This window comes from Cherax quadricarinatus, unplaced genomic scaffold (assembly GCF_038502225.1).
Source record: "Cherax quadricarinatus isolate ZL_2023a unplaced genomic scaffold, ASM3850222v1 Contig4519, whole genome shotgun sequence".
NCBI classification, from domain to species: domain Eukaryota; kingdom Metazoa; phylum Arthropoda; class Malacostraca; order Decapoda; family Parastacidae; genus Cherax; species Cherax quadricarinatus.
The window spans coordinates 1-25,602 of NW_027199545.1; the positions used below are offsets into that span (position 1 = coordinate 1).

The window sequence follows — 25,602 nt, forward strand, 5'->3', positions numbered from 1 at the left end:
TCTTTGAAGGCTCTTGGTACCATTTTACCAGGAAGATTTTACAAGTAAATTCTAAAAGCATTGTCAGTAATGAATTTTCTTTTAAATTTTATTGCAGAGGTTACGCACCGAGTTTGAAGGTGGTGATGTGGTAGCAGTCAATTTAATTTTGGGCACTTCAGTGATGTCTAGCCGAGAGGTCTACTCCATTGTTTTTCCTCATGACTACTCCTTAGTACCTGCAGAATCTGTGGGTTCAAATAGAAGACATAGATTTGTTGAGTTTTTCAGGTAAGAATGTACTGTACAAGATACAGGAATTCATCTTACCATATACAGTACCATAGCTTGTGATGTACATGTATAAATATTACCTATGACACACTTTGGACATAGGGTTTATTTGCAGTGACATTAAAGCACATGTGTGTTGCTGTCTTTTTTTTGTAAAATTGATCTGGTTTCATGTTTTCTTAAACGTTTTCTTCCCTATTAAAGAGTACAAAATTTAACAAGGAAATGTACAGGAAGGCCCCGCTTTACGGCGTTTCACTTTACGGCGTTCCGCTAATACGGACATTTCAAATTATGACCAAAACTCACTATACGGCTCCCCCCACCTGACTTTCTAATACGGTCACCCTGCCCCACCCTGTTTGTTTACATTCTCCATGAGCTCAGTAAGCACTAAGTCTCTCCATTTTGTCTGGAAACTCCAAAATTTCAAATGTTTTTAAAAGTTATTTCATATTTTATATATACTCTGATAATTACTTACTTACTCCTGACCCTACATTAAGACTACAAATATTTTAAGGTAAGTAATGAGTGAACTGTATATACATTTTATCGCTCTGGGATGCTTAAATATCATAGAATAGTATGTGTGGGTGGGGTGGCCTGGTAAGGTAGCCTGGCTTATTACAATACATACCACACTTGATTTCTTACAATAAATACTACTTGTCTCACCCTAGATTAAGACTATAAATATTTTAAGGTAAGTAATGAGTGCACTATGTGTGTATTGTACTTTTTTATTGTTTTTTGATGCCTGGTTCTATTGCTAACTTAATATATGTTAGTGTAAACTTGTTATCTAGTGTTTGTATGCATTTGTAAGTGGAAAAAAAGGGTGTTCCACTTTACGGCGGTTTCCGCTTTACGGCGGTAGCCTGGAACCTAACCCGCCGTATAAGTGGGGCCTTCCTGTATTTTGAATTGTCACAATGGACCTCACGCCTGTTGTGGGAGCTGGTATTACACACTGTGCCAGTACTTCATGTAGAAAAATTGCCAGTAAAAGGGCTCTAGGCTTTAGTTTGCGTATGTCAAAATGCTCTTTTTCTAATAGTTCTAGCAACAATTCTACAAGTGATTCTTCCCCCATAGATGGGGAAAATCAAATAGGTACAATCAGTCATAAAGAATCAGTAGCTCTAAGGGCATTAAACATTCAAAAAACTAATAACTTTACTGATACTAATGGAAGCTCTTACTTTAGTAATGAAAGCCCTACTTGTATACAACCTGTTCTAGAAACTTCTATACAGTCACTTACAAGTACAGAATCAACTGAAGAAACTCCATCAGCTTCTTTAATCTTTGAAAAGCAGCCAATGCCCAGTAAACTTTTGACAACTCAAATGGGAAACTTTACACTCACAGACAACTGCCAGGACAATACTGAGTGTAGCAGTGATAGTGCACAGTGGTATCAAATTGATAATGTAATCTGTGGGTTCAAAGATGTATGCTTTAAGTAATGTATTTTTAATGATTAACAAAATAATTATTATAGATTTAATTTCTAACATAAAACATTTGATCAATTTTAATGCTGTACTGCAAACGTTCTTCATCTGCGTATTAATATTTTAATGGAGATGGCAACTGTCTTATCAGTATCATAAAATTCTGTCTTTGGATGTGATATTTTAAGATGACCTGTACAATGGTTTGTGCAGTTGAAAATTGTATTGCAAATAGCACTAGTAAATTTTATTAGGATGTAATTGCAACTAATATTAGTAATTTTTAGATACTTTTTTTAATGGCACACAAAAGAAATCATGAAGTCACTGTTGTTAATGATGTTTTCCTGTATTTTTTTTTAATGCTAATGTAATATCTGTTTTCAAAACTTTGAGCTAAGTGCATTATTTTTTTTAATGTTACACGACTATTTTTATACAAAAATGATTACACAAAGGTAAATACCAATATAAAACTTGTAGAATAGTGAATAAAATTTTATATTATTAATCTTGTAGGCCTTCCTTTTTTTAATCCAGGATAGACTATGTTACAGATTGATTTGGCGAGGGGCTCTTGATCTAGGGAATCGGATCTGTGCTCCAGTTCCCTGAATTGAGCCTGAATACCTTCCATCCTCCCCCCTACATGCGCTGTATAATCCTATGGGTTTAGCGCTCCCCCATGGTTATAATAATAATCATACAGATTGATTTACATTAGTCATCTCTAACATGGAAATCTCATAGGTATGCAAAGCATTTTGGTCATTACTTAAGTCTAAATAATCAATCATGTATGTTGCTTAGCACTACAGTGTCTTATAGTATCTTGCAGATTTTTGTTATGTACATAAAACCTTGTGTTATAAACAAATGAACAATAAACAACTTTATTACTTTGTGTAATATAGAAGGTATAGCTTACAGGTAATAAAATATTGTTAAGCACAAAGAAAGCCACTAGCATGCATGAGCATTTCAAGCAGACTGATACTAATGCTTACACACTACTTAGGATTAGACATAGGTTACTGAGAGGCAAATTTTAATTATGCATTATTACAAAAAAGAGAGGTAGCAAAAATACAGCCTCTCCTCACTTAGCGACGTACTTGTTTACCAACGACTCACTTACAATGGGCTCTCTGACCAGTATAAATACCTAAATAAAATATATTAGAGCTGATTTCCTCTATTCTGTTTATTACAGTATACAATACTACTGTATAAACGTTTAAAAATATACTAAAAATGTTATAAATGTGCAAAAGTGACATTAAAACAATAGCAAAGATGGTTGACACAAACCCACTACCATTATAGTATGCTCCTTGCTTAGCGACAAATTCGTTTACCAATGTGGTCTTAGGAATGAAACTCCATCGTTAAGTGAGGAGAGGCTGTACTACAATTTATAATAATGTTTACAGACTACAAGACATTTTATTATGCATTATTAGAAAAAGAGAGGTAGCAGAAATATTACACTTAGTACAATTTACAATAGAAAGGTAGTAAAATATTACAAGTAATACAATTTTGAGTGTATTAATACTTTAAATTGATTAAGTGATCTTAAGTTAATTGGGATTTATTAAGTAGTTTCAAATTGGCTCTGTGATTTCAGACTATGGGAAGATTATAAGAGATGGTGAAGAAACAGGAAGTAGTTGAATGAGTTGGTTGTGTTTGGTATAGCGAAGTGTTGGTGTAGTTATGTTTAAGAGATGAGGTGATTTTTAATTATAGCTCTAAATTGATTGACAGACAGGGGTCCTTTTGCTAGTTTGTGCAATGAATTCCAGATCTTGGGGCCCTTTATGTGCATTGCATTTTTGTGTAAGGTGAGGCAGACACGGGATGTCAGAGTTGTGTGCCTTGTGTTGTGCCTGTGTGTTCTGTTGTAGCTGTCAAGGAGTAGTTTGAGAGGAGGGTTTATATTGGAGTTTAATGTCCTGTATATATAATAGGCACAGTAACATGAGTGCATATTTTGTATATTAAGTTCAAAGGGCTGTGGTGTCTGGCACAGGAATGGGTGATAATCTGCACAGCAGCATTTTGCTGGGTTCTTAATGGTTTTGGGTGATTTATCATAGTAGATCCCCAAGGAAAAATACCATAGGTGAGGTAAGGATAGATTAGAGAGTGGCATAGTGTAAGTAGTGCCATTTGGGGTACATATTGTATCTTGGAGAGGATGCCTTCTGTTTTGGAGACCTTCTTGGCTATATGCTAGATGTGGGTATGAAATTTAAGGTTGCAGTCAAGGTGAAGACCTAAAAATTGGCCCTCAGTGTTTCTTGTAATGAGGGAACCATTGGCAAGTTATTTAGGTTTCCTGTCTTGTTTTTTAGTGACTTTATGATGTGTGAGACTTCAGTAGGATTAGTAGGAGCTAGATATGGAGTATTTGGGTAATTTCCAGTAAGGTAGTCTTTCACCTGAGTATCTGAGGTTGAGATTTTGCTTGCTGTTTTGATCCTATAGTAGAAGACATTAAGTTTGTTGGCAGTATCTGCAGGCTAGATGTGTGGTTCATCTGGTTTCATTAAGTTTATGTCTCTGTTTCTGAACAGTTTTCTAGAGCCCAGGATTTTAGAGAGGGCTTTCCAATCTTTTTTTATATCCTCTTTTATTTCATTAAATTTCCTTGCATAATACAGTTGTTTAGACTTCTGTATTAGATTTGTAAGTATTGATATAGACTTCTGTATTAGATTTGTAAATATTGATGTATATTGTTATATGTATGTTCTTTTGTTAAGCCCAGTCTGAACTGGACTTAATAACTGATGTTATTTATCAATGGATTTGAGGATGTTAAAAATTGCACCAAGAGAATGTACTTTTATATTTTATTAGTTTAAGTTTAATATGTTTATTATGCACCCCATACCCATCCTGTGGGCGGTAGTCAAAAGATTACAGAGGTACATAATGGGTCCAGGGACTGGACCTCAAAGTTTTGATAGCTGAGCAAGTTACAGAGGTAATGAATTCACAATTTACAAAGGTAATGAACTCACAATTTACAAAGGTAATGAACTCCAGGTAGGTCTAGTCACAATCATGACAAGTTACAAAGGTATTTACAGATTACAGAGGTACACAATGGGTCCAGGGACTGGGCTCCAAAGTTTTGATGGCTGAACTAGGTACAAGGTAATGAACTCACAAGTTACAAAGGTAATGAATACTGTAAGAATGGTTACTTACGTTTATACATGGCTGCAATCATCAACAAATTTTAGAGTAATGAGCAATTCACACTTCCACACCCGGTCACAACTGTAGTGAGTTATTGGTGCAAATGTTGATTGCTGAGTCTCTCTCTCTCACACACACACACATATTTTGGCAAGCTTTATTTATATAAATTTTATCCAAGCAGTTAAAATATATTTTTCATGTTCCTCATTTAATTACATTTGAGTTTATTATTTTTTGTGCAGTAAAGATCGAGTGTAATTTTGAAAGCTAATATTGTATTTAAGTATACACAAAACAAGATATTAGCTGATAGGTAAACAGCAGTCATTCAGGATGCTACTGCTGTCATTAATTATTTGACTTTCTGAGGGTTTTAATTTATCTCTTGGTCCTCCCACTTAACTTCAGACCATTTGATGTGAAATAGCCTAGTTGTATCTATTTTTAAACATCTGTGTGGAGTCTGCTTTCAGTGTGTCATTGATAACCGTCTTTACCAGTCTTACGTTAAAGACACTTCTGAAAGTTCCTATGGCTCATTTGGGTGTTTAATATCTATCCATGACCTCTTAAATCAACTCCATTCTATTTCCCTGGAGTATTTTGTATTACTAGTGTTCTACAATCCTTCAGTGACATAAGGTCTAGTTCTTGTATTGTTTCTACATAGCTCATATCCCTTAACCAGCACTAGTTTTGTTGCATTCCTTGAAATATCTAGTTTGTCTTTGTATTTATTTGATAAGGGTTCCATACAAGTGCTGTATGCTCTATTATATTCATGGGAAAGTATTAAACCTTTAGGGGTCATACTGCTCTGAGGAAATGGGAGGCAAATTAAGGAATGGCATAAAGGCACTTCCTCCTTACCCCACATCCTTAAAGGGAGTGCATTCTTTAGAATGGGATCACATACAAAGTGTTTTTGCCTAGGTTCCTGAATACCACTTATGTTTGTCAGCTCAGCCTGTGCTGTTGACATTACATATGTTTATGCTCTTCAGTAGGGGGTATCTTGATACTGGTGAGGGACTCTTGATCCAGAGAATTGGAACCACTCTTCCTTTAGGTCAAACATGATTACCTCATTCCCAAGGTGCTGTATGATCCCTAAAGGCTTAATGCCTCCCCGTGTATTTAATATTAATTGTCTCCCCTGAATGCAGTCAATGGTGATATCCAAAGTTTGAGCCTTCTTCAACAGTCTCTTGTGTCAGGTTACAGTTTAACCTTCTGACATTGCTGGCATTTGGTTATCTGGGAAAATAGTGCAAGTAACTCACAAGGGTGCCCCGTCTTCACTGACACTACTCATAACAACTTCCCCTGCAAATGATCCGAACCTCATTTCCTCAGTTGTTCTGGAGACTTCTATTCCCATTTGTGCCCTGTGTATATAGCATAAGAGAAATGAGATTCACCACCTATAGAAGAAAGAGGGTATGTCATATGTACAAGTCATGACTTGTCTCTTATCAAACTGGCTGAAGATTCCTTAGTTTTGATTTCCAGCACCTGTATTGGCCACATCTTAAACACCCCACATGCACACTTATTATTCAAGATCCTCTCATTAGACAATAATGCCTCTTGTGTCTATACAGTACTGTACTTCACTTTTGAATACCCTACCCTTATGCTCCTCAGTTCTCTACTTTCTTAAACACACAGGTTTTCCTATCTTAATCCTCTACACTACAGGTACATCTCTAGCATAAACACTCCTTTGCCATGCAGTGCTGAAATGACCCCTATGGGTTTAGCTCTTGTTTTTATATTAGTACTATTACAGTACAAATCTTGCTTTTTTACAATTTACATTAATTTTGTAATATGAGGTTTATTGAAAGACGGTAGTTAATAAATCTTTCTTTTATTTATGAAGATTATAAGTACTATTCTGTATATATTTGTTCAGGTATTCTAATTCTCCACTTCCATATCCTCCAGTTCTTTACCAATAAGTTTATGAACGATACTGCGATAAACCTGACTAACTGGAGAATTGGCAAATTTCTCAACGTAGCTTAATCCTTCCTCAGTACAGCAGGTAAGACTAGAGTCAATGGGCACTCGACCCAGAAAGGAAACTTGAGTTCTGGCAGCTAACTGCTCTCCACCACCTGTACCTAGTATATTGCTGCACTCCTGAAAGAAAAGACCATTTGTTTTGGTAAAGGTAAACGTTAATGCATATCTAACAAGAAAATGTTAATATGCAAGAAGCACACCCAAATGCAATATCCAATGATTCTTATATACATGATTAGCCTCAATATTGTAAATAATCTCAAGGCAAATTTAAAATGAATGTGAGGGTTCCATGTCATTTCAATGCAATATTATATATACAGGTACACCATCAATTTTCTTGGAACTGATGGTCTGGCACTTCAGTCTCGACAAAATTATGAGGGTACTTGAAACTCCTGCGACTGCAAGACTAGCACACTTGCTAATATTGTTTATGTTGCAGCTGTTAGTGATGAGCACTTGATTCTGTGCAATTCTTAACTTACTCTGCTTACATTTAACCCTAGCCGTGGCTTCTAAGAAAAATGAGTGTCGGTGGTGTAACAACTGAAAGACTTACTGTAAGTCAACTGAGTTGTCAGGTGAATTAATCAAAGGGCTACAACAATGTACCTTCATGATGGAGCAAAAGATAATGAATCTTTGTGATGCATGAAAAATTACACAGGTAAAGATTAAAGGACATGACACAACTTTGCTTGGATGAAATGTTTATAAAGGCTAGGTCTACAATGCCAGTAAAATTCTAAAATTTATCACTTTGGAAGCAGTAGTACTGCAACATTCTTTTTAAGTTCAGTAACTAATACACCATGTTGCTTTGGAGACACGAGAGGTATATATCCAGAGGTGTATTGTTGATTATTACATGACCACTGTTGGTCAGGCAAAATGGATAATTCAGCAAGGCCCTGGAACCAAGGGTGCTCGAAAATCTGTGGTATTTCTGTAATGCATTTCAATCACTAATTAAACAAAGTATCCCTTTGGAGGGATATGTTGTGTATCTTTATATGTGTATGCTTCTAAACTGTTGTATTCTGAGCACCTCTGCAAAAACAGTGATAATGTGTGAGTGTGGTGAAAGTGTTGAATGATGATGAAAGTATTTTCTTTTTGGGGATTTTCTTTCTTTTTTTGGGTCACCCTGCCTCGGTGGGAGACGGCCGACTTGTTAAAAAAAAAAAAAAAAAAATCCCTATCACTCATGTTCTTACTTTTCTTGAAAGGGCACTTGATCCATGAAACTGGAGTGAAATCCCATTCATTGGATTAAACCTGATTACCTATTATTCCCCGAGCAATTTATGACCCTTTACCCAGGGTTAGCACTTCTCCCATGACTATAATAATAATACCCACATTACTGCATGTATGCACAGTATGTGAGACACAATGTGCAGGTTATGCTATTTTATAAAGATTTGAGTCTTCATAAATAAAATGCCATAACCAGCACATTGTGGGTTTACATACTGTCTGTATGTAAGAGGTGTGGAAGTAAAAGATAAAGAATCAAGCACAAAGTGGGAGTTGTCACAGCTTCTCTTTGCTGATGACACTGTGCTTCTGGGAGATTCTGAGGATAAGCTGTAGAAGTTGATGGATGAATTTGGTAGGGAATGTAAAAGAAGAAAATTAAAAGTGAATACATGTACAGGAAAGAGTAAGGTGATGAGGGTAACAAAAAGATTAGGCAATGAAAGATTAGATATCAGATTGAAGGGAGAGCATGTGGAGGAGGTGAATGTATTCAGGTATTTAGGAGTGGATGTGTCAACAGATAGGTGTATGAGGGATGAGGTGAATCATAGAATTGATGATGGGAAAAAGGTGAGTGGTGTACTTAGGAGTCTGTGGAGACAAAGAACTTTGTCCGTGAAAGCAAAGAGGGGAATGTATGAGAGTATAGTTGTACCAACACTCTTGTATGGGTGTGAAGCATGGGTGATGAATTTTGCAACAAGGAGGAGGCTGGAGGCAGTGGAGATGTCATGTCTGAGGGCAATGTGTGGTGTGAATATAATGCAGAGAATTCAAAGTTTGGAAATTAGGAGAAGGTGTAAGATTACCAAAACTATTATCCAGAGGGCTGAGGAGGGGTTGTTGAAGTGGTTCAGACACGTAGAGAGAATGGAACAAAACAGAATGACTTCGAGAGTGTATAAATCTTAAGTGGAGGGAAGGTGGGGTAGGGGTCAGCCTAGGAAAGGTTGGAGGGAGGGGGTAAAGGAGATTTCGTGTGCGAGGGGCTTGGACTTCCAGCAAGCATGTGTGAACGTATTTGATAAGAGTAAATGGAGACAAATGGTTTTCAATATTTGGCATGCTGTTGGAGTGTGAGAAAAGTAACATTTATGAAGGGATTCAGGGAAACCGGCAGGCCGGACTTGAGTCCTGGAGATATGAAGTACAGTGTCTGCACTCTGAAGGATGGGTGTTAATGTTGCAGATTTGTAACTGTAGTGTAAAGCACCCCTCTGGCAAGACAGTGAAGGAGTGAATGATGATGAAAGTTTTTTCTTTTTCGGGCCACCCTGCTTTGGTGGGAATCGGCCGATGTGTTTAAAAAAAAAAATAAGAATAAAATAATAATAAAACCTACTTCTTGCATTTGATTTTCATTCTCATAATCTTGATTTAACTTTATAAATGTAAACCAGAAATACAGTATATTTGGAATCATCTAATTATGTACTTATGCTGTAAGATGCAATGTACAGTAAGTAAAAAGCAACACTTACAGAACAGTTTGGGCAAACAAAGCCAGACATATTCTCAATAATGCCAAGTACGTTAATGCCTGTTCTTCTGCAGAAACTTAGTTCTCTTGTAACATCGTCAACTGCGATCATCTGTGGTGTTGTTATCAGGACAGCTCCAAGAACAGATGCACTTCTGCAATAGATGAAATCATATTCTCCATTAATACCCATATTGTGTATTTTTTTTTTCAACAAACCGTCTATATCCCACCAAGGCAGGGTGACCTGAAAAGAAAAACAAAAGTTTCTCTTTTCAAATATAGTAATTTATAGAGGAGAAGGGGTTACTAGCCCTTTGCTCCCTATATTGCATATGTTATATAATAAACAACCACATTTTGAGTTGTAATTAAATTACAAAAATGATATGAAAGTAATTAATACAAACGGAAAACTTTAAACTTGATAACTGCTATACATACGTAATAAGCTTCTTATGGGTGCTGTTTGACACCGGTGAAAGGTTCTTGATCCAGGGAACTTGAGCTAACCTATACAATGAAATCTGATTGCCTCTCATTCCCCAGGTACTGTATAACCCCTTATGGGCTCAGCACTTCCCCATAAATATAAATTATAGGCACTGTATGACTTCTATGCATTTTGTATTTTTGTGGGTCTGTAGTGGTAGGTCTGAGGGAATGGAAAGGTGCATCTTGACATCTGTGTCAATGTAATCTAGGGGTCCCTTCCTCATCATACCTCTTTTTCCCTCCCACTTATGAAACTTAATCTGTAGAATGTAACCAGAAGATGATTCAGACTCCCTCCAGGGCTCACCTAGTCACTGTCAAGCAACTGTTGGTAACCTCACTCTATGACCAGTGAATTGATTCCTCCAACACTCACCCAGTCATTATTAAGCAAATGAAGCAAATCCCAATATGATCATTAGCCTGTAACTTCTTTGACAATGATCCTGGCATCTCGTAAATCACTCTCACAATAATCAGCATACAAGAATGGTATACAATACCGACAAGATGAAATTGAGACACATGTGCAACATCTGGGTATCTTTATTGTAGACGTTTCGCCATCCAGTGGCTTTATCAATACAAATTCCAGGACATAACTTGAGGACAGGAGAACTATGTACAGAAGATGAGGTAATCAGTCCCTCAACCTAGCAGTAGGTGCGAAGAGCACCATAGTCTCCACGACTACGGTGCTCTTCGCACCTACTGCTAGGTTGAGAGACTGATTACCTCATCTTCTGTACATAGTTCTCCTGTCTTCAAGTTATGTCCTGGAATTTGTATTGATAAAGCCACTGGATGGCGAAACGTCTACTATAAAGATACCCAGATGTTGCACATGTGTCTCAATTTCATCAGAAGGTCTGTTGGTAATCCCCCTTATGTGTGCTGGGAGGCAGTTGAACAGTCTCTGGGCCCCTGACACTTATTGTATGGTCTCTTAACGTGCTAGTGACACCCCTGCTTTTCATTGGGGGGATGGTGCATCGTCTGCCAAGTCTTTTGCTTTCGTAGTGTGATTTTCGTGTGCAAGTTCGGTACTGGTCCCTCTAGGATTTTCCAGGTGTATATAATCATGTATCTCTCCCTCCTGCGTTCCAGGGAATACAGGTTTAGGAACCTCAAGCACTCCCAATAATTGAGGTGTTTTATCTCCGTTATGCGTGCCGTGAAAATTCTCTGTACATTTTTTAGGTCGGCAATTTCACCTGCCTTGAAAGGTGCTGTTAGTGTGCAGCAATATTCCAGCCTAGATAGAACAAGTGACCTGAAGAGTGTCATCATGGGCTTGGCCTCCCTAGTTTTGAAGGTTCTCATTATTCATCCTGTCATTTTTCTAGCAGATGCGATTGATACAATGTTATGGTCCTTGAAGGTGAGATCCTCCGACATGATCACTCCCAGGTCTTTGATATTGGTGTTTCGCTCTATTTTGTGGCCAGAATTTGTTTTGTACTCTGATGAAGATTTAATTTCCTCATGTTTACCATATCTGAGTAATTGAAATTTCTCATCGTTGAACTTCATATTGTTTTCTGCAGCCCACTGAAAGATTTGGTTGATGTCCACCTGGAGCTTTGTAGTGTCTGCAATGGAAGACACTGTCATGCAGAGTGATTTTCGTGTGCAAGTTCGGTACTAGTGTTGGCATGCCTCTGGCAAGATGGTGATGGAGTGAGTGATGGTAAAAGTGCTTTGTTTTTGGGTCACCCTACCATGGTGGGAGACTTTTTTTTTTTTTTTTTTCAACAAGTTGGTCGTCTCCCACCGAGGCAGGGTGACCCAAAAAAGAAAGAAAATCCCCAAAAAGAAAATACTTTCATCATCATTCAACACTTTCACCACACTCACACATTATCACTGCTTTTGCAGAGGTGCTCAGAATACAACAGTTTAGAAGCATATACGTATAAAGATACACAACATATCCCCCCAAACTGCCAATATCCCAAACCCCTCCTTTAAAGTGCAGGCATTGTACTTCCCATTTCCAGGACTCAAGTCCGACTATAAGAAAATAACCGGTTTCCCTGAATCCCTTCACTAAATATTACCCTGCTCACACTCCAACAGATCGTCAGGTCCCAAGTATCATTTGTCTCCATTCACTCCTATCTAACACGCTCATGCACGCTTGCTGGAAGTCCAAGCCCCTCGCCCACAAAACCTCCTTTACCCCCTCTTTCCAACCCTTTCGAGGACGACCCCTACCCCTCTTTCCTTCCCCTATAGATTTATATGCTTTCCATGTCATTCTACTTTGATCCATTCTCTCTAAATGACCAAACCACCTCAACAACCCCTCTTCTGCCCTCTGACTAATGCTTTTATTAATTCCACACCTTCTCCTAATTTCCACACTCCGAATTTTCTGCATAATATTTACACCACACATTGCCCTTAGACAGGACATCTCCACTGCCTCCAACTGTCTCCTCGCTGCTGCATTTACCACCCAAGCTTCACATCCATATAAGAGTGTTGGTACTACTATACTTTCATACATTCCCTTCTTTGCCTCCATAGATAACGTTTTTTGACTCCACATATACCTCAATGCACCACTCACCTTTTTTCCCTCATCAATTCTATGATTAATGGTGGGAGATATCCAGTGTTAAATTTTTTTTTTTTTTTTGCAACAAGTCGGCCGTCTCCCACCGAGGCAGGGTGACCCAAAAAGAAAGAAAATCCCCTAGAAAATACTTTCATCATCATTCAACACTTTCACCTCACTCACACATAATCACTGTTTTTGCAGAGGTGCTCAGAACACAACAGTTTAGAAGCATATACGTATAAAGATACACAACATATCCCTCCAAACTGCTAATATCCCAAAACCCCTCCTTTAAAGTGCAGGCATTGTACTTCCCATTTCTAGGACTCAGGCCCGGCTATATAAAAATAACCGGTTTCCCTGAATCCCTTCACTAAAAAAATTAATTGCACTAATACATGAAAAAAAATTTCAGTAAAATCAGTTTTTACTTCTCTTCATTTAATATAAACCAGAATGACCCACATAATAATACATGAGGGGGTTTTCAATATTGCAGTCAGGAGCTGAGAAAAAAAATTTTGTGCACAATATGGAAACACTGTTGTGGAGACTTGGCAACTCTAGGCAACAATATAGACTTCAAATTATTAACTCTGGAGGGCTAATAACCTGGGATAACTCCCAAAAATTAAAGTGTACTTTATTCCTATTGGGTCCTTAATCCCTTTTTTTGTAAGCATAAAAATTTAATTCTGGATATATTCCCACCTTATATTTTCCATGAGAGAAATATGTTCATCAGAAGTGCCAGGAGGAGTGTCAATGATCAAATAGTCAATGTCCCACACAATGCTGGTTAGTAACTGCTTAATCATTGCTATAAAAGATGAGAGAATATATCATAATTAATAAAACTTCACTAATGCACATAAACTAGTCATAGATCCTGCATATCACATATATTAGATAACCAAAATGCAAAAAAGGAAAGTCATGACTGAGAACCCTAACAATTACAAACAACTTCCAAATAAAGATACAGTAAACTGTGGTAGTGTGACCATTATGGGTTTAGCACTTCCCCATGAATATAATACTAATAATGATAATACATGAATAAGATATATGTGCATCACCTGGGTATCTTCATTTGTTGTTTTGCTGTAGTTGTTTGTAATAGTTCTAGGTAGTAGGTTGGTAGACAGCAACCGCCCAGGGAGGTACTACCGTCCTGCCAGGTGAGTGTAAAACTGAAGCCTGTAATTGTTTTACACGATGGTAGGATTGCTGGTTTCTTTTTTTTTCTGTCTCATACACATGCAAGATTTCAGGTATGTCTTGCTACTTCTACTTACACTTAGGTCACACTAACATACATGTACAAGCATATATATACACACCCCTTTGGGTTTTCTTCTATTTTCTTTCTAGTTCTTTTTCTTGTTTATTTCCTCTTACCTACATGGGGAAGTGGAACAGAATTCTTCCTCCGTAAGCCATGCGTGTTGTAAGAGGCAACTAAAATGCCGGGAGCAAGGGGCTAGTAACCCCTTCTCCTGTATATATTACTAAATGTAAAAGGAGAAGCTTTCGTTTTTCCTTTTGGGCCACCCCGCCTCGGTGGGATACAGCCAGTGTGTTGAAAGAAAGAAGACGTTTGTAATAGTTGTCATTTTTGCTGTTGTTTTGTAGATGTTTTGCTGTTGTTTTGTTATAGTAATTTCATATTAGTTTTGTTGTTCTTGCATTATACTTTTGTTGTATGTAGTTATTTTTTGGTTTCGTTGTAATTTTGTCATAGTTGTTTTGTAGTTTTGTCATAGTTTTTTGTTTTGTATAGTTGTTTCATTTTTGTTGTCATTGTTGTTCCATGGCCAGCAAATTAGATAATTAGCAAGCCCTGCCTAAATACAAGCTCTCTATAGACAGATATATTACACAATAAGATTATGGTAAGCATAATTAATATTCTAAGGTATTTCCTGCTGCACCCAATGCAAATTGTACTGTATATAAAACCATGACAAACTCAGCTCCTGTGACATGAAAGACATACGACACATTTTTTTGTCCATTAATAGAAAGATGTTATGCAATCTTACCATTCTTCTTTGGACCCCTCCAGATGACTGCATCATTCTTGGATTCCAGAAAGAATGCAATAGAAATAACGCTCAATCTTTTTTCTTCATCAACAAAAACTGGAACCCATTTCCTGTAACATACGATAAAATAACAGAAATACCTGGTAGATAGCTAGGTGTTCTGTAAAACATAGGTATTATCATCTCAATATGCTCTGTATACAGCCTCTCCTCACTTAACGGTAGAGTTCCTTTCCTAAGACCACGTCAGTAAATGAATCTGTCGTTAAGTGAGAAGCATACTACTATAATGGTAATGGGTTTGTGTCAACCATTTTTTTATATTGTTTTAATGTCACTTTTGCACCATTTATAACATTTCTGGTATATTTTTAAATGTTTATACAGTACAGTGGACCCCCGGTATTCTACATTAATCCATTCCTGAGAGCTCATCGAATACCAAAAATATCGAAAAGCGAATCAATTTTCCCCATAAGAAATAATGGAAATCAAATTAATCTGTGCAAGACACCCAAAAGTATGAAAAAAAAAAAATTTTACCACATGAAATATAAAATTTAATACACACAAACTGAAGAAGACATGCACAGTTACATGACACTTACCTTTATTGAAGATCTGGTGATGATTGATGGGATGGGAGGAGGGGAGAGTGTGGATGGTGTTAGTGTTTAGAAGGGGAATCCCCTTCCATTAGGACTTGAGGCAGCAAGTCCTTTTCCGGGGTTACTTCCCTTCTTCTTTTAATGCCACTAGGACCAGCTTTATACAGTGGACCCCCGCATAGCGACCTTAATCCGTGCAAGAGGGCTGGCTGTTATGCGAAATGTTCGGTATGTGAATGAATTTTCCCCATAAGAAATAATGGAAATAAAATTAATCCGTGCAAGACACCCAAAAGTATGAAAAAAAATTTTTTTTACCACATGAAATGTTAATTTTAGTACACACAAACTGAAAAAGGCATGCACAATTACATGACACTTACTTTTATTGAAGATCTGGTGATGATTGATGGGATGGGAGGAGGGGAGAGAGAGTGTTAGTGTTTAGAAGGGGAATCCCCTTCCATTAAGACTTGAGGTGTCGAGTCCTTTTCTGGGGTTACTTCCCTTCTTCTTTTAATGCCACTAGGACCAGCTTCAGAGTCACTGGACTTCTTTCGCACAACATATCTGTCCATAGTGGCCTGTACCTCTCGTTCCTTTATGATTTGTCTAAAGTGGTTCACAACATTGTCATTGTAACAGTCACCAGCACGGCTTGCAATAGCTGTGTGAGGGTGATTTTCATCAAAAAAGGTTTGCACTTCAAGCCATTTTGCACACATTTCCTTAATCTTTGAAGTAGGCAATTCCTTCAATTTCTCTCTCCCCTCCTTTGAACCAGTTTCCCCAGGTCTGGCCTCTTGCTCTTGAAGTTGATCTATCAGCTCATCAGTGGTTAGTTCTTCATTGTCCTCCTCCACCAACTCTTCCACATCCTCCCCACTAACCTCCAACCCCAAGGACTTCCCCAATGCCACAATTGATTCCTCAACTGGTATACTCCTCTCAGGGTTAGCCTCAAACCCTTCAAAATCCCTTTTGTCTACACATTCTGGCCACAGTTTCTTCCAAGCAGAGTTCAAGGTCTTCTTAGTCACTCCCTCCCAAGCCTTACCTATAAGGTTTATACAATTGAGGATATTAAAGTGATCTCTCCAAAACTCTCTTAGAGTCAGTTGAGTTTCTGAGGTCACTACAAAGCACCTTTCAAACAGAGCTTTTGTGTACAGTTTTTTGAAGTTTGCAATAACCTGCTGGTCCATGGGCTGCAGGAGAGGAGTGGTATTAGGAGGCAAAAACTTCACCTTAATGAAGCTCATGTCCCCATAAAGTCGCTCTGCCACGTCTGTAGGATGACCAGGGGCATTGTCTAACACCAGGAGGCACTTAAGTTCTAATTTCTTTTCAGTTAGGTAATCTTTGACATTGGGGGCAAATGCATGGTGTAACCAGTTATAGAAAAAGTCCCTAGTGACCCATGCCTTACTGTTTGATCTCCACAGCACACACAAATTATCCTTGAGGACATTCTTTTGCCTGAACGCTCTGGGAGTTTCAGAGTGATACACTAATAAAGGCTTAACTTTGCAATCACCACTAGCATTGGCACACATCAACAAAGTAAGCCTGTCTTTCATAGGCTTATGTCCTGGGAGTGCCTTTTCCTCCTGAGTAATGTAGGTCCTGCTTGGCATTTTCTTCCAAAACAGGCCTGTTTCATCACAATTAAACACTTGTTCAGGTTTCAGTCCTTCAGTTTCTATGTACTCCTTGAATTCCTGCACATATTTTTCAGCCGCTTTGTGGTCCGAACTGGCAGCCTCACCATGCCGTATCACACTATGTATGCCACTACGCTTCTTAAATCTCTCAAACCAACCTTTGCTGGCCTTAAATTCACTCACATCATCACTAGTTGCAGGCCTTTTTTTAATTAAATCCTCATGCAACTTCCTAGCCTTTTCGCTTATGATCGCTTGAGAGACGCTATCTCCTGCTAGCTGTTTTTCATTTATCCACACCAATAAGAGTCTCTCAACATCTTCCATCACTTGCGATCTTTGTTTCGAAAACACAGTTAAACCTTTGGCAAGAACAGCTTCCTTGATTGCCTTTCTGTTGCCCACAATAGTAGAGATGGTTGATTTGGGTTTCTTGTACAACCTGACCAGGTCGGTGATACGCACTCCACTTTCATACTTATCAATGATCTCTTTCTTCATCTCTATTGGAATTCTAACCCTTATTGCTGTAGGGTTGGAACTAGAAGCTTTCTTGGGGCCCATGGTCACTTATTTTCCAGAAACAGCACCGAAAACACTGTAATAATACGAAATATTCCGATTGTATGCTTGAATGTTACCGCGGAGGCTGGCTGGTAAACAATGGCACCGGCGGAACATATGAGGCTGGCTCAGGCCGCACATTGGACGCGTCTCGGACGAAGGGCGCTGAGCGGGTTTTTGGGCGGTATGCGAGGCAAAATTTTAGCGATCAAAGCGTCCGGTATGCGGATTGTCCGTTATGCAAGGCGTCCGGTATGCGGGGGTCCACTGTACTTCAAATATTAATAACATAGAAATGTGATATATACTCTAGCTGTTTGACTTTTAATTGAATAATGCTTCTCCTTAGATATGGCTATGTATTTGTGATATCAAAGAGGTTTAGTTTGTAAGGGTATAAAGCATACCAATTATACATGAAAGTCAATAAATTATTAGATCACCTGTAAACTAATGTAAAAAATACTTTCATCCCTGAAAATAAGATTAACATTAGGGAACTTTGCATAATACAGCTGTTTATACAATGTATTCTAATAAACACTTTAGCAGTACAGTACAACAGGAACTTAAATACATGTATAATAAAACTATTTGTAATATAAACAAAGCTTAAACAAATGTCAGAAACAGTGAGATGCCAACAATATTATGAGTCATTATACAAATAACAGTAATGTGAAATTTGGGGATGGTAAAGATTTTTTTTTTTTGTATAGTAGAAATTTGCACATTTCTCATAACAATAGTAATAGAAATAGCTTTAAAAATGGAATTTTGGAATCCAGCATTTACTTATATAATATTTTGTACTACACTAGCCATCTCCCACCAAGGTAGGGTGATCCAAAGCAAGAAACACATACTATTAATCATAATAGATCTAAAAATAAAAATAAACTTTTATTATAAAATGTAGATATACAATCACAAGGAATACAAATACTTTCATTAATGTAAAGCAAACAGTGTGCCTAATTTTACAATTATGTTTTTATAGCACACTGGCCATCTCCCACAGAGGCAGGATGACCCGAAAAAGAGGTAACAATTTCACCGTCAGTCATTCAATCACTATCTTGCCAGAAGCATGCTTACATCAAAGATTAGATAACCCTCCAAAATGCAACACCCTCCAACCCTTCTTCAAAGTGAAGGTACGGTACTATCCACCTCCAGGATTCAAGTCTGGTCATACAAGCATACAGTACAGTACACAGTAACAAAAAAAAATTGCAATACAAGTTTTGGAAAAATGCACTTACCCCTCAGGAGTAGTGAGAACATCCTTACCCTCAACTCCCATCATGCGTGGAATTGAGGGCCCACACAGATCAATGTCTAAGATACCAACTCGGTGACCAGCTGCTCTAAGAGTATAGGCAAGTTGTACTGTAGCAGTGCTCTTACCTACACCACCTTTACCAGACACCACTAGCAAGGTGTTGCCAACTCCAGCTAGAATAGTTTCTGTTAAAAAAAAAAAAACTTATATGTATTAACTACATGTGTTTTGCTAGTTTTTCATACATGATACTTGAAGAGGAATCAAACACATTATCAAAACAGGTCATGGGATGATACAACATCATGTTTCTGTAATTTTCTTGTAAATAGTTTTAAAAACTTCAATAGCACTGATTTAAATAATGACTATACAGCACATATTAGCTTCCACATAGTAGCACAGTACTGTCAAATACTAAGAGTATTTCAGTTGTCACCACAACTGAAGAGGTTTAAATTAAGCATATTATTTCTATAAGTATACAGTGGTATTAAATTATTCATTTGTATTTTATTTTGGCACAACTGTGGTGTGCAAAATGTTACTATGTGCATAATGATTGCATTGCTTCCTATGACTATATATTAACTATTTGCCAATAAATAGCTGAATCTGAACAAACACTGATAATTTTTTAGGTTAAATTGGTAAGTGTTTATTCAAGTACATTACACACATTTGGATTCTTACAATTTACCTATGTAGTACTGTATATAACATGTGTAAATTAACAGCTAATACTGAATTTAGGTCTTTCTCAAAGCTCTGCCATTCTTTTATCCTTTACAATACACACAACCCATCTCTACCCTAGGAATAGTAATTACTGTATTTGTTTTATTTTGGGTTAGGTTGAGTTGCATTAGGTTAGATTAAATTTGGTTGGATTATTTTAGTTCAGGTTGAATTGAGTTATTTTAAATTAGGTTAGGGTAAGGTTGGTTTGATTACTATAGGTTAAAAAATAGTCCTTTTTAACTACGTGTATAGTCTCAACACAAAATATATAAAAAAAATAGCTTTTTTTACAATTTGCACAATATACAACTAGATGCATTACAAAAGCTACTTAATATTGGAGAACCTAAAGTCAATATTACCCAAATTAACATAGGATATCCTAATAGTCAGTTGAAGTCCCTTGATCTGTACTCCTTGGAATACAGATGAGAAAGATACATGACAATATACACTTGGAAAATCCTAGGAAGACTAGTTCCAAATCTGCACATGAAAATCACTCCTTACGAAAGCAAAACATTCGACAGGAGATGCAATGTCCCCCCCAATGAAAAGCAGGGACACCATGAGTATGCTAACTGACAACACAGTAAGTGTCAGGGGCCCAAGACCGTTCAACTGCCTCCCAGCATACATAAGGGGGATTACCAATAAATCTCTGGCTGTCTTCAAGAGGGAGCTGGACAGGCACCTTAAATCAATACCTGACCAGCCAGTTTGTAAGTGGCCAGTAGTAGCAGCCTGGTTGATCAGGCCCTGATCCACCACGAGGCCTGGTTGCAGATTGGGCCACAGAAGCATTGACTCCCAAAACCCCCTAAAGGTATACTCCAGGTAGTCAAACACTGATACAACAGTTAAGGCCTAAGGTGAAAACTGTGTCTGACACACAGGCAACAGAGAGTGCATAAATGTGGAGAAATCAGAATGGGGACTACAGCCAGGCTTAAATAGTATGTTACAAGGACCCCAATGTACACAAGTCACTTTGATTTTTTTTTGTTATCTTGGGTAATCTGCAGACATGTTAGTATGTATAATAATTTTACTTATGTGTACCTGTACCTAAATAAACTTAATTACTTACAAGTGTGTGCCACAGATGTTAGTATTGGGATCCCTGTTGCTCACAATCTTACATAAATGACAGATGATTGCATAAATAAATATATGTTTGCCATTAACACAAAAATAAGCTGTTGCTGGTTGTTGCCACTGTAGTTGCTGTTGTCACTGGTGCTGCTGTCACTGGTGCTGTTATTGCTGTCGTCATTGCTATCGTCGTCAATGTTGTCATTGTTGCTGTTGTCGCTATTGCTGCTATCACTGCTGTTATTACTGTCATCATTGCTATCATGATTGATGTTGTCATCGATGCTGCTGTCATTGTTGCTGTTCTTGTTGTCGTCGCTGTCGTTGCTGTTGTCATCGTCGCTATCGTCGTCACTGTCGTTGCCGCTAACAAATGTTTCCTGAACAACCACCTCAAATTTGGACCATTTCAACCAAGAAATGATGCTGAGTTGGTACCAGGAAATTCTGTTAATAACTGGATGTGGTTAGGAGAGAATGAGTGAGTTAGACTTACCTAGCATGGGCCAACATATTTTCTGTAGTGTTCCTTCATGTTAACTGAGCTTTTAGTTTATTTCTGTTGGAGTCCCTGTAACAGTCTCATAATATACTCTCTCTCTCTCTCTCATACACACACACTATATATCAGTGGAGTGTAGATGCAACTGTTTCTCTTTTATTCAACAGGATTTACTAAACCCGTTGGGGTTATATAGAGCCTTTCACCTTCCATCCAAGGTAGAATAACGCAGTTACTTGGATCGCAGCGTCTCTCCTGCATCCAGTCTCCCGTTGAGTACCCAATGGAAATCGCTTTATTTGACTTTTTTTGGGTTATCCTAGGTAACTTAAACAAATTATTATGCAAGATAATTATAATCATCGATGGCTAGCGCACTCAGCTCACACACTGAGGTCCGGATTTCGAATCCCTGGTACGGCTGGAAAACATTAGGGACGTGTTTCCATAAGATACCTGCTGTCCATGTTCACCCATCAGTAAAATGGGTACCTGGGTGTTAATCGACTGGTGTGGGTCGCATCCTGGGACAAAACTGACCTAATTTTCCCGAAATGCTCTCTATAACAAGGGACTTTCTATATGGCAGTATGTCATTGATGTCAGCTATGACTGTATACCTTGTACATGTACTTGTAGAAATAAAGATATATTATTATTACTATTATAATTAGTATTATTACCTGACACTGCTGCCATTGTTGCTGTTCGTCTTGTTGGGTTTATAAGGACCACTGACAACTTACGACGTATCGAACCCAGCTTCCCGCTGTAAAAAACTATACCACGGGTGGGGTTTGAACCTGCAGTCAGTCTCAAAACTCCAGACCGTCGCGTTAGCCACTAGACAAACTAGCTTCAATAAGATTCATCCAACTAGGGATGAATCTTATTGAAGCTAGCTGGCCCAGTGGCTAACGCGACGGTCTGGAGTTTTGAGACTCTCTGACCTCGGATTCAAACCCCACCCGTTAGTTTAATGTGTTTATTATGCACCCCATACCATCCTGTGGGAGGGTCACGTGGTATGGTTTCCTTCCAATTGTGTCATTACCATTTCGTGAGTCATTATTCCCGCTGTAAGTTTCTTTAGGTACAGGTAAGTAAGTTTATTTAATTACAGGTAAGCTTGTTTAGGTACAGGTAAATTTGTTTAGATACAGGTAAGTAAGTTTATTTAGGTACAGGTAAGTAAGTTTCTTTAGGTATAGGTAAGTAAGTTTATTTAAATAAGTAAGTTGGGATCCTCTCCAAGATACGATACTACGTGCCACCTCACCTATGCTATCTGTGCTTGGGGATCAACTGCAGGAACACACCTAAAGCCAATAATAACCCAACAAAAAGCCACAGTAAGAATTTATTTATTTATTTATTTATTTATAATTTGAGCACACTTACAGAGGTACAAAAAAATACAGATAAGAGCAGCATGCCAAAGCCACTTATACTATGCATAGCATTACGGGCTGGCTTAAAATTAACTTAAGATTAACTAAGCAATGATGAAATCAGTGAAAAACATTAATGTAAACTGATTATATACACCTGGAAAATCCTAGAGGGACTAGTACCGAACTTGCACACGAAAATCACCCACTACGAAAGCAAAAGACTTGGCAGACGATGCACCATCCCCCCAATGAAAAGCAGGGGTGTCACTAGCACGTTAAGAGACCATACAATAAGTGTCAGGGGCCCGAGACTGTTCAACTGCCTCCCAGCACACATAAGGGGGATTACCAACAGACCCCTGGCAGTCTTCAAGCTGGCACTGGACAAGCACCTAAAGTCAGTTCCGGATCAGCCGGGCTGTGGCTCGTATGTTGGTTTGCGTGCAGCCAGCAGCAACAGCCTGGTTGATCAGGCTCTGATCCACCAGGAGGCCTGGTCTCAGACCGGGCCGCGGGGGCGTTGACCCCCGGAACTCTCTCCAGGTAAACTATAAAGCACAAGTGAGTATTACAAAGACAGGTCATATGGTTGCATGCATTGTTGTAAATTCAGTAGAATGGAGTATTCTGTTAGGTAGTGTATTTAAAAAATAATAAAGTTAGATTGGGTTTTAGGTTTAACATTTATGTGATATAATTGTGAGAAACATTTAAGATATACAATTTATAAGGTTCAGTTATTCAGTATTTATTTGGTTTTGGGTGAGTAAGTGATCTTTGAGAAGAGACTTGAATTTATAAACAGGTAGTGTTTCTTTTATATTTACAGGTAATGAATTCCAGATTTTAGGGCCTTTTATGTGCATTGAGTTTTTGCATAGCGTGAGATGGACACGAGGAATATCAAAGAGTGATCTGTGCCTTGTGTTATGGTCATGTGTTCTGTTGAGGTTGGCAAGATGTTTGAGGGGAGGGTTAATATCAGAGTTGAGTGTTCTATGTATGTAATAGGTGCAGTAATAAGTATGGATGTTTTGTATGGTGAGTAGGTTGAGTGTATTGAATATTGGTGGAGTGTGCTGCCTGTAGTGAGAATTTGTTATCATTCTAACTGCAGCCTTTTGTTGGGTAATTAGTGGTCTGAGATGGTTACTTGTTGTTGAGCCCCATGCACAAATTCCATAGGTGAGATAGGGGTAAATAAGAGAGTGATATAGGGCCAGGAGGGCTGACTGTGGAGCATAGTACCGTATCTTCGATAGTATGCCTACAGTATTGGAAATTTTCTTAGAAATTTGTTGTATATGTGTATGAAATTTGAGTCTATTATCAAGGTGGATTCCTAAGAATTTTCCCTCTGTTAGCTTTGTGATAGGTGATCCGTTTATCATTATGTTAAGAGGGACATCTGTAGCTCTGTTACCAAACTGAATGAAGTAGGTTTTGTCAATGTTTAGTGTAAGTTTGTTAGTACTCATCCAGGTAGATATTTTCTGTAATTCGGTATTTACAGTATTGGCTAGCGTGACTGGGCTCGGGTGGGAGAAGACGTATGTTGTGTCATCAGCAAATAGTGTGGGTTTGAGTAATTGAGAAGCATTTGGTAGGTCATTTATGTATAGGAGAAAGAGAAGAGGGCCAAGGACACTTCCCTGTGGGACACCAACTGTAATTGGTTGTGCAGAAGAGTTTGCCCCATTTGCGTACACATATTGGCTTCTGTTGCTGAGGTATGACTTGAGGTAGTTGAGGGAGTGCCCTCTTATACCATAGTGTGACAATTTTACGTGGAGCAAGTCATGGTCAACTCTATCAAAAGCTTTACGTATGTCAATGAAGATCCCCAGTGGGACTTCTTTTTTCTCTATTGCAGTGTATATATGTTCTAGCATGTGTATAATAGCATCATTAGTATTTTTATTAGGCCTGAATCCAAATTGGCAGGGGTTGAGTATGTTTTGGGAGATAAGGTAGGAGTAGATTCGTTTATGAATTAATTTTTCGAAGATTTTTGAGAGAGGGTGTAAGTTGGATATTGGCCTATAGTTATTCAACTCTGTTTGGTCTCCTCCTTTGTGGATCGGGGTGACCCTTGCTATTTTGAGTACTGTAGGGAAGGTGGAGGATTCAATGGATTTGTTAAAGAGTGTTGCAATGATTGGTGATAGCACTTGTGACACTTTTTTGTATATAAAGGGTGGTAAGGTATTTAAATCTCCTGCCTTGTTTTTTAGTGCGTTGATAATAAGGGAGACTTCGTATGGGTTAGTCGGAGCTAGGAACAGTGTGTTCGGGTAGTTGCCGGTGAGGTAGTCATTTGGTGGGGTATCACTAAATCCCATCCCTGGCAACACCTCCCCCCCCCCCACTATTCATAGATCTAAACTTACTCCCTGTTCAGTACATCCACACTTACTACTGTGCAATCTACATCTACAGGACCTTAAATTCCAATATTAACCTTGACCTAAACTGCTTTCTTGATAGTTGTGACAGAACCCACAGGCATAACACCAGACACAAACATCTCTATGACATTCCCCATGTCCGACTAAACCTTTACAAAAATTTAATGTATGTCAAAGGCCCTAAAATCTAGAACACCCTACCTGAAAACTCTAGAACTGCAGACACATTCATCACCTTCAAAACTACCGTTAGAAAACATCTTATCTCCCTGATACACCCCATCAACTAATTTCATGAATACCACCTAGTGGTTAACACTTACACTCACTCACCCATTTGACCATAAACAGAAATATCAATCTCAATCTTAAAATAATGAATCCTAACTAGTCATAAGTTGGCCTGTGATACTCCAATACTGAAACTATGTACTGTGCCAAAACAAAAGCATTCACATTGCTAAACTCACAAACTAGTATTTAGTCACTTAGTCATAATACCAACC

The 25,602-nt window shown here is 38.1% G+C and overlaps 2 protein-coding genes across 2 annotated transcripts; one reads left to right on the top strand and one right to left on the bottom strand.

The window, feature by feature from the left end:
- Positions 1–97: 97 nt before the first annotated feature.
- LOC138852160 (uncharacterized) lies at positions 98–1,893 on the top strand (the record flags this gene model as incomplete). Its single annotated transcript, XM_070081841.1, is given in 2 exon segments — positions 98–270; positions 1,199–1,893. Coding segments are annotated over 2 exon segments (720 nt in total), but the record flags the coding sequence as incomplete, so codon positions are not given.
- A 4,913-nt stretch (positions 1,894–6,806) lies between these two features.
- Positions 6,807–22,134, bottom strand: Nubp2 (NUBP iron-sulfur cluster assembly factor 2). Its single transcript, XM_070081840.1, has 6 exons — positions 21,978–22,134; positions 18,937–19,141; positions 14,833–14,945; positions 13,499–13,607; positions 9,728–9,881; positions 6,807–7,097 (listed from the first exon to the last, which is right to left on the bottom strand). The coding sequence occupies exons 1-6, from the start codon at positions 21,991–21,993 to the stop codon at positions 6,873–6,875; spliced, it is 822 nt and encodes a 273-aa protein (XP_069937941.1). The 5' UTR covers positions 21,994–22,134; the 3' UTR covers positions 6,807–6,872.
- Between the last annotated feature and the right edge of the window lie 3,468 nt (positions 22,135–25,602).